Source organism: Atta colombica, unplaced genomic scaffold (genome assembly GCF_001594045.1).
Source record: "Atta colombica isolate Treedump-2 unplaced genomic scaffold, Acol1.0 scaffold27, whole genome shotgun sequence".
Taxonomy (NCBI): domain Eukaryota; kingdom Metazoa; phylum Arthropoda; class Insecta; order Hymenoptera; family Formicidae; genus Atta; species Atta colombica.
This window is the reverse complement of record NW_017259370.1, coordinates 2,151,248-2,162,067: the sequence shown is the minus strand read 5'-3', so window position 1 is coordinate 2,162,067 and position 10,820 is coordinate 2,151,248. Positions and strand designations below refer to the sequence as shown.

Below are 10,820 nucleotides of genomic sequence, written 5' to 3'. Positions count from 1 at the left end.
ATAATATATAACATAAATACATTAAATATAATATATAATATATAATATATATTGATCGATGTTCTAAATAATCTTTTATCACAATTTGTAACAGAAAGTTAAAAAATGAACGACTATGATATGTCGGTTTTCCTCTCGCGGTTACTTTCGGGTCCGTTTTCTCGTCTTTCTCGAGAAACCACGGAGCGTGTGCGTCTTGCCGCCGTCACGCTAGGCGTAATTCCCGACAGAGTCGGACGCCAATGGATCTAGGCACGAGCCACGAGTCTGCGTTGAATATGCCTCGCAGTCTCTGACCCGCAGTTCCTCTCGGGGCTACAGTCTTCCGAGGAGAAAGAAGGGGAGAAAGAATATAACGAGTGCCTCGGTGGAGGCAACAGAAGAAGGAGGCGGTGTGGCAAGCGAAGGGGGTGGTGGCGAAGGGGGGCAAGTTAGCGTTCAGCATGCGTAAGGAGCTGCAAGGCACATTATGTCTGGAGGCCCCTGCGAGGCTGGGCTAAAACGAACGAATAAGAAAGTAGTTAAAGTCTCGGGTGGCGAGGGTGGTAGTGGTGCTACCGAAGGTAGAAGAGGACAAGGGGAAAAGAGATGGGAGAGGAAGACAGGGGGTCCGCCTGCCACGCGCTACCTCCTCTTTCTTCTTCGCCTTCATTTCCTTCTCCTTCTTCTTTTCTCCCTTCTCCCCCTTTTGCTTATCTACCTCCCTCAACCACCTCCTTCCGCCTCCTTAACTCCTCCCTCACTCTTCTTCCATCCACTTCGGGCGATCATCTTCCGTGCCGCAATATGTAACAACGACTCGTCACACTCTGCTTGTCTCGGCGCACAAGATAATTGCCCTCATTATAGTTATTTAAAAAGCGCACCGCGTGCGCGAACGCGCGCCACCGCCGTCGCCTCCAACGCGATCGAGCCGCCGATATAAAGACGCTGCCGAGCGCGAATTCATCGCGAGGGATGTTAACGTAGGAAAAAAGAGATAGAGATACAGAAAGAGAAAAGAAATATAAGCAGTCGCACGACCGCGCGCACTTCGTGAGGTAGCTGTTAATTTCCGTCCCCAGGGGCAGCTTGTTCCGCTTCAGGAGCCTCGCATCGGCTAACGTTACGAGCTGGACCGGGAGGACACGCGAAATTTAAGAATACGGAAACTGATTTAGGATAATGCTCAATCCGTTACATTTATCATTTTTCAAGATCTCAACGAAGAAGTACTGCATAAAGGAAAGACTTTGAACATTTTTACGTTTGATAACTTTCAATGAATCTGTAATTTCGTATAAAAAAGAAAAACTATTTCCTTAAGATTTATCAAATATAAGATTCTATATACACAAATGGTGAGGTGACAAAGCACAATCTATTTCTAATATTAGCAGCTTGTTTCGCTTCAGGAGACTAGTACTACATAACGAATTGGCTCGGAAGGATACGTGAAACTTAAGAATACGGAAATTGATTTAGGATAACGCTAATCCGTTACATTTATCATTTTTTAAAATCTCAGCGAAGAAATACTACACAAAGGAAAGAATGTTCACATTTTTACGTTTAATAACTTTCATTGAATCTGCAATTTTGCATAAAATAAAGAAGAAAAAGATATTTCCTTAAGATATATCAAATAAGACTTTGTATACGCAAACGTGAGTTGGCAAAACAATCTATTTCTAATATTAGCCTGTTCCGCTTCAGGAGACCAACTACGTAACGAGTTGGACCGGGTGAATACGTCAAACTTAAGAATACTGATTTTTAGGATAATACTTAATCCTTTACATTTACTGTTTTTCAGCGAAGAGGTATTATATAAAGGAAAGAATGTTCACATTTTTTTCATTTGATAATTTTCATTGCTGCAATTTTGCATAAAATGAAGAAGAAAAAGATATTTCCATAGGATGAATCAAATAAGTCTCTGTGCACGCAAATAATGAGCTAACAAAACGTCATTTATTTCTAATATTAATAGCTTGTTTCGCTTCAGAAGACTCATACTAACTACATAACTGGATCGGGAAAACACGCGAAAGTTAAGAATATGGAAATAGATTTCGGATAACGCTCAATCCGTTACATTTACTATTTTTCAAGATTTTAGCGAAGAGATAAAGCAAAGAATTTGAATATTTTTACGTTTTCCATAATTTTCAATAAATTTGCAATTTCACATAAAATAAAAGAAGAAGGAGCTATTTCCTCTTAAGATATATCAAATATATACACACAAATGATGAGCTGGCGAAACGCTATCTATTTCTAAGTGTTATTATTGAGTGCAGTACGTTACAAGCCACGGCGACGTCATTATTTTTTAACGAAGAGCCAAAGGAGATAGGCATGTTCTTGATTTTCTGGTCTGGTTGAGATTATGATGTTGCAACATGTAGCGAATGATGCTATTTCAAACACAAAGTGCTGGAATGTGCGTTTATTAGCGGTCGCGGACTTTAATGCGGCGGCGGAGGCGAATTATCGGGCGTGCTGTATTTGTATAGCGGGTACCGTTTTAAGTAACGGTAAACATCCAAGAAAACGTCGGGGTGGGCGATAATTAAGGCACCGACCATCGTTAAGCTGACCGTTTTCTCGAATACCAATTTAATCCTGAAATGACATTCAAAAAAAAAAGATAAATTTCAAATTACAAAAATTGAAAGATGAGAAAGAGAGAAATATTACAGATCTCGCAATAATAATAATAATAATACAAAATTCATTTATCTTTTCGCGTACATTTTACACTTTATAACGTTTTCCCCTTGGCTGCATTAGAATGCATGTTAAAGTTGTCGAACACAAACTGATGAAAAGAATGTTTGTTTAATAAAAATTAAAATATAAAAACAGATTAGGTTAAAGCGTAAATTTCTCAATACATTTTATTATTGTTACATTTTATTTTATGTCTTAACTTTTTATACTTAGAATTGTTAAATGGATTCTTATAAAATGTTCTTTATAAAATCTTTGTATTGTTTTTAAAATTAAAAGTTCTATATTTTTTGTCATAACATTTCATTGTATTGTTAAGTAAAATATGTATTTTATAATTCGAAATATTCGCCTTTCACTTTTATACTCAGATATTAAATTAGTGTACAATAGCTTTAATATGCACTCAGTGAGCAATAGCGCAGCCAAGGAAAAACGCTATTAGATTCGACGTATTATCGGTTTATATCGGTAACTTTCGTGTCACAATGCGAAACGTATATCCGATGATAAATGACGGTGTCGAATTAAAGCGAGAAATCTGATTATTTTTGGTAGCCGATAAAAATCGATGCGTATATGCCTATACCGGTTCTGTGCTTTCTAAATACGTTTGCCGCTCATCGAACACTAGATTTACGTTTAATATCAGAACGACGATGAGAGAATCATATTCATCGCGACCGCGTATGTGCGATTCTTGGCGCAACGAACGCGCCGGAAACCGACAGTCAGAAACGGTAACTTGCACATCGAGATTCTGCGTTTTTGCCAAGATTTTAATCGTCGACTATCCTGCACGCTTAGTGCATAATTTTTGTTATTATCGCGCGCAAACTCTCTCTTGCAGTAGCGCTTAATAATTGTTTTTTTGATCAAATCGTGTTATTACTACCGGAATATCAAATCAATCGTCCATGATATTACTGAATAAGCTCATTTTACAATTGTACGAGCGTAATTGTAAGTGATTGTAGTTGTATAAGAATTGATCAGTTACTGTCAAATATGAGAAGAATATTCGTGGTTGATCAATTTCTTTCAGTGTATTAAAGATATATACCAAAATAACGCAAGCCTTTTTTATCTAAGTCGAAATGTCGACAATTTAACAAGAGTCAATTTAACAATTCTAAGTGTAAAAAGTTAAGACATAAAAATAAAATGTAATGTCAACACTGAAAGAAAAGATTGGTTGCTGCAATAATTTAGATAGTAAAATATGGGATAGCATTTTTGATCAGCTACAGTTTTTGTAGCAGCAAATTTTTAGTTGCGTTAGTCTATCGAAATCATATATTGCAGATCTGATATTGCAGATAATCTAAATTGTTGCAACAACCAATCTTTTCTTTCAGTGTACTAAAGCTCTAGATATGTACCAAAATAATGCATTTTTATCCAAGCTGAAATCCCGACAACTTTTCTATTGGCTATTTCGATCATTTTAGACTTAATGGTCTGTAATCCAATAAGCACTTCGTATTATTGGTACATATGGTTAGTAAGTCGAAAATGGACTTTTGCGCTACTTTGAGCAGAGCTTTAATTCTTACAACTGTAATCACTTAACTACGCTTACGCAATTCTAAAATGAATTTTATCTACTTATTCAACGCAGTTACTTTAATCTTGTTGCACGTGATTCGAAATTGTATCAAAGTTATATTTTTAATCTTGTAAAAAGAGCGACAAAAACTCTTGCGAGTAGTCATGAACAAAAAATTATGCCGCAAGCATCTCGTATTTGTATTCAGCAGGATCGTGAGGACGCGATGCCGTCCGATAAATGTTCCGCAAGATACAAAGCGGCATTACCTGAGATATAAACGAGGAAGCCGCGTGCGCGAAATATATCTGCGCGGAGACCATTTGTTGATGATTTGAAACCGCTTTTAACCACAGATCCCTTTGACCAGGTCTTATCAACGTGGGAATTTTTCTATCCCCCTCATAAATATATATATATATATAAATATATTTTTACATGATGCATATAAATGTATATTCTTTATGGAACAATTTACGCATATGTGAATTTATTATTAGTATAAAATGATTTTTATTTCTTAGTAAACAATATCCATTTAAAATTAAAAAGCAAAATTGAAAAGCTGTGTGCATTAGAATTGAAATTATACGTATTTTTATATTGATATAATGAGACAGTAATTTAAACAATTTCTGAATTATGTTTCAATCTCTCTCTTTTCTTCATCATGCATCGTATTTGCTTCAATACGAATTTATTAATAGTATAAAATGATTTTTATTTCTTAGTAAACAATATTTATTTAAAATTAACAAAATTGAAAAGCTGGGTTTAGAATTAAAATTATATATATTTATATATCAGTATTATATATACAATTTATTGCATTTTGATCCCTCCTTTTTTTAATCGTTATTTATTCGTTCAATACGATACAACGGTAAATCGGCCTGTTAAGTGGCTTCTGTTAGTTAATATTTGTATTATTTAACTCTAGGAATTCACATGTCCAGGCGGAATCCCTAAAGCGCGTGCATTTACATATACTTAAACCGTGCGCGACCGCATACGGGCTACATCTTGGAATCATCCGCGGGGATTCCACGTGTTGCAATGCCGTAGAGATACGAAGTTATAGGTACCGTACGACGCAACTGCGGGGCACGCAGGTGGTAGATTTTCCGATCGGTCCCCGCGTGTACGCTTGGCCACGATTTGTTCGTCGCCATCGTCGTCGTCGGGGACTTTTCACGGACGAAGGGGCCGCGGGGCCCAGTTCGTCGATTGTTCATGACGCAGCACGCGCAGCAATGAAAGCTTGACGGCACGAGTAAAAAGCCTGTGAGGTAGACATAAATAAATAGATAGTGGGTGTGGTTGGTAAGGCCGCACACATGGCGTCGTGACCCGTCGTCTCCGTTCGTGAGCTCGAGGCCAGCTCGAGTTATGCCCCGCGGAATGTTGCTCCCGCCGCGCGCAAGCAAGCAAGCAAGCAAACTCTTTCGGTATCGTGGTTAAACGCAGTTCCACGTGCACTTGTCTTCTGTTCCCCTGGAATTATATTTCTCCTCGTTTCGATTCCGTGTTCATTGACGTTACGCGTTTGTGTTGAAAAATCCATAGGAAACGTATGATTTTTATTCGACGATGGATGAAAAGCGAAGAAGATGGATATGGCATAAAAGATTCCATGCGCGATGATGTATAAATAAATAAAAACGCTCGCAAATGTTACGCAATTATAAGAGATTCTCGTTCAAAGTACGAGCTCTTTCGGACGTTTACGAACCGTAACGGGGTCAGATTGGGGTTCCGTATAGCGTGCGACGATCGAGGGTTGATCCGGAAATTCAGGAATCTACAAGCGTGTATGTCGTGTAACGTCGTTCATGACTTAGCACGGTGCTTGGCTTTGGCGGTTGAGGCTGCCGATATACAATGCCGCATTGTTTCGTCGTTGCAGCTATCTTAGTCGGTAGCACGCAGGATGACGTCGAGCCAATGTTTATTATCTTCCTTCGCGTAACAAAACAAAATGTTCTGGCGTTATATTATCCGTGCTTCTTGTAAGTTCGTGCTCGAATCAATCTCCTATATAAAATCTAGCACTGTTGTAGTTTTAGACGACGCGACGCACGAAACAACGTGAGGATATAGCGAACTTCGAGTATGTGTAACTCGCAGGCAATAGATATTTTAGAACAGATAAACAGATATAAAATATCTCACTGCGTTGCTAATAGAGATAATGCACTCTAAAAACTATCAGTGTGGATTTAACTCCATGCGATATCTAATTATTATGTTGATGTTAATATTAACACTAACATGATGTGGAAAATTAAAGCTCTTGATGTTTATATTAACACCATTATTAAAACCACATCATAAGTTTTAAATTCACACGATGATGATGTTGATGTAAATATTTGGACTAGGAGTTTTAAATCCATATCATTGGTATTAATATTAACTCTTTGCCATTTGGAATCAATTTGACTCCAAAAAATTTTGAAGCTTTATATCTCTATAATTAGTATATCTTTGATTAGTATTTTAATAATTTTTTTATACAATAATTTTTTAGAATAAATACATTTTTTAGAATGTGGACTATTGCATTACCTTTTTCTAAAAGTATCATATCTGTATATAGCTGAATGTTTATAAAAAAAATTAAAAATGAAAAAGTTATGATTTTTTGAGTAAAAAAATTCATACTTTTGGGATTTTTAAAAAAAATATGTTAAAATTAAAATCTTTATAAAGCTGTTGATATTTCTATATTCTACAATAATGTTTGAAGTATTACGTTCAATAATTTTTTTTACTAAATAACGAACCGATTAAACGCACTTTGAGATCATTTTGATCCCGGTGTGATTATTACGGAACTTTCAAGAGGTATGAAAGGTTAATAGCATGTTGATGATTAATATTGACACCAACATATAGTGAGAATTATAGTCACTGCATTATAGTCACCGCATTATAATCACATGGTGTTAAATCTATACTGATATTTTACAGAGTGTGCTAGACAATCATCAAAGAATACATTGAAAATATAACGAGAGAAAACGTCTGAAACAAAGAAAGAGCTGAAAAGAAATGATCTAAATGTCACATCGAATAAGAGAGTGCAAATACAAAGTGAAATATCGAGGCTGGCGCGATTAAACGTTTCACGCATATTTTCCTTTGCGTCCTACATGCGAATCGAAAGAGGTCATCCATCCACCTCTCGTACGAGCCAGGTTTCCACTTTCATGGATGGCCGCCGACCAGCTCGCACGCCCGCGCGTGCGTCACGATTTTATTTTCGTCGCTAGCAACGCGACTCGCGTATTTCGCGAACAATTATTACGTATATCCTTTGAATGGAAAGTTTCCTTTCTCCCGAAAGCGGCAGACGAGGCGAGGAATCATCGCGATAGATTCGCAGATAGAGTTTCGTTGGGCCAATAGTGAAAACCGCGATCTCTGATCAGCCTTGGCATGATTAGATGCGAATCGAATTCTGTGTCTTATTGCGATGCGCGAATCTTCTCCTTTTCGCGCATCGCGGCAAGGAAGAAAGGAAAAAAAGAGGGATTGAGAGGAAGTCGCGAGAATCGCGTATCGGCGGGAGAGCTGCACAGAGAAATAGCTTTCTTATTTCCATGAAAATTGCGTTCGGTGATTTCGACGACAATGCCATTCCGGTGTTTTAAATGCAAATCTACAAAAGGAAAAACCGTAAAGGCATTATAATTTATATTACTACATGTGGCAGCGGCGCTTCCGGCGAAAGAGCATAGGCGCAGTTCCGGTCAGCCCCACGGGTTGGAGAGATCCTACATCGCCAGATTATGAGCCCACCGCCGCTTTTACAATGGATCGTCCGCCTCTGAGTCGTACGTCAGCAAGAATAATTCTGCGTTACTGCCGCTCGCGCTCGTCTTGCCAGCAAAATAATACAAACGATCGCCGAAGGGCGCGCGGCCTCGCGGTATAAATTAAAAATTATTTCTTTTTTCTATTGTCTACGGAATAAATAATTTTCTCGCATTTATAAATATTATCGATGCTTATTACCTAATCTTAATATAATATAATTATTATAAGTCATACGTGCTTAAAAGCGAAAGGATAGACGGTATGCACTTTGCATGATTAACTCATAATTATATTTATCTATGATACATTGATTTTTTATGATACATTTGTGACAGACAGGTACGTGTATAAATATGCCAGGTTACAATAGATAGCGAAAGAAAATAGATGTTTTTAGATCTTTAATCTATGCTAAGAATTGACCATTTTTGATGAATTCCACGATCGCCTGGACGGTGTTTTGGAAGCGTATAAAATTCTCTCGACCATCCTCAGGAGATTTGGATTTGTAAATAGCGTTTGTATACGCTGAAGTCAATTCGGATACCAATTTCTGTGCCTTTTTAGCGGCTGCATCGATCGATCCTGTGGGCGTTTTAATTTCTTCCGCGGTCCTCACGATTTCCAGCTTAATGAGTTCGACTAGCTTCGCGTCATCCTTCGCGTTCGAGTCCCCGCTCGAGATCTTCTGCAGAATGTCTCCGATGACAGCCGTGTTCTCATCTTGTGATCAAATAAGATAAAGAGGTTTGAGTTAATCAAGAATTAAAATCTGATTGCATGTAAATCTAGTAATAAGTATTTCTTAATAAGTTAATTTTACTCGGTTCGATTATATATCTTTCACCTGTGGATCGTGTAGGTATTTCCCTAATTATCCTCTGGGACTGAGAGGCAGTGCTCGCCAGCAAGACGATCGCAATGACTGCTAACTTGGTCATCTTCGGAAATCGAGTAACAAACTGTCAATCGATTGTCTAGCCGCGCTCTCTCTCTTTTTATATAAACGCGCTTACTCGCGAGTGCATCGAGTAGGGATGACATTATGTAAAATGTAATTTTCCGTTCGTCGTGTACGCGGTCGTTGACCATTATAAATGATCCTAATGAGTGTCATTAAAAAAAAAAAAAAGACGCGCGTGAGAGAAAGTGGAGCGCCGCAAACGGCACGTTTCAAGAAAGTATGCTTTGTTTTGATTTCTACCCGTTGACAACCGGAAGAAATTAGCTCAAATAAGACAAGTGTAAAGCGAAGCATTTCTCTTAATTACCTGCGCGATTTTTATCTGATGAAATAAATATCTGTAATCAAAAGAGGGCATGTATTATAAAATTATTCGGAATAATTCCGATCGGAATCCATTCTGAACAATTCCGTAATACATATCCTGATCTTCTAAAGAGAAGAATAAAACGTCTAAATTATGTTAATAAAGATTCGTATATATATTGTAAAAATAAAATGTTAATTTTAACTTATAGTCGTATAGTGGACTTTCTGAAATTCTCAGAAAGTTTCTCTCTCTCCACTATACGACTATAAGTTAAAATTAACATTTTATTTTTTACAGTATGCAGAATGTCTTAAAATTTGCTACTTAAAATATTATAGTAAGACAGTTCTTGAAAAATTAAGTAAAAAAGTTTGTAAATTTTTATTTTAAGCAGTAATTTTTGAGATAATAAGGGTTTAAATATGGCCAATTACAGTCTATATTTAGATAGTCACGTGTCTATGAGTTGCGCGTGCAGTAACATCTAGTGAGTGCTGATAAGTGCGCACTTCAAGCGTGTTCACCTATACTCACAGGAGACTATCTAAACATAATCTATAATTGACATAATCTCTATTTAAACTCTTATATCTTAGAAACTATTAAAAAATGGAAGTTTACAAATAAGTTTTTTTACTTAATTTTTATGAAAACTTTTGTTATAGTATTTTGAGTCGCGAATGTTTAGATATTCTGTACATATAATTTTTATTTCACATTTTATATCTATTACATAACGCAAACTCTTCGAAATTATACACATGTCACGATCTTATGATCGGAAGAAACGAGGAGGCTTCAACCGGAAGCGATTGAATGTTCTTTGTCGGCGAATTACGGGTCGCGAAGCGAGTTTTTCTCAACTGAGCAGCAATTGTTGTAAAAGCGCTGCTGCAATTTTTCGTTGCAGTCGCTATGTACATCGCGTTACACGCAATTCGCCTCGACACGACGACGACGCGCTCAACAGGTCGGTCGTCCACAGCTACAGTCTCCCCCTCTTCGAAAAATGCAGGGGCAATACCGATACTGGCCGACAGTAAAAGTGCGTGAACACAGGGAGGGAGTGCATCCAGCCATGATTCCTCTTCACCGATTTTTACCCCCTTCCTGCCCCTTTCCGTACGCTCCGTTCTCTCTCCTGCCCCTGACGTTACCTTGACGCGTCGCGTCAAATTAAAGGCTGCCGAGTCGCTTTCCACCTGAGGAGCGATTCAAATCTTCTGTAACGATTCGCGACAGCGGTTCAGCGTCGCGAATGCTCGTCAGGTGTTCCCGAATAAAGACGAAAAAGAGCGAAAATAAAAATCGTCTGAAAGAATCGCAGTCGACGCGATGTCTAAGTGGATGTTCGCTACGGATGAAACGGCGTTGTTGCGCAGAAACTTGCAAGAAGCGTTCGTACCTTAATGCGGGATGAATGAAAATACGGGTGCTTGAGTAAGCTTAAATTACATTTC

At 37.8% G+C, this 10,820-nt stretch overlaps 1 protein-coding gene across 1 annotated transcript; it reads right to left on the bottom strand.

Moving 5' to 3' along the window:
- Window positions 1-8,350: 8,350 nt before the first annotated feature.
- LOC108689423 lies at window positions 8,351-9,027 on the bottom strand. Its single transcript, XM_018196180.1, has 2 exons — window positions 8,934-9,027; window positions 8,351-8,809 (listed from the first exon to the last, which is right to left on the bottom strand). Exons 1-2 carry the CDS (start codon window positions 9,025-9,027, stop codon window positions 8,493-8,495), a joined length of 411 nt encoding a protein of 136 aa, XP_018051669.1. The 3' UTR covers window positions 8,351-8,492.
- Window positions 9,028-10,820: the final 1,793 nt, after the last annotated feature.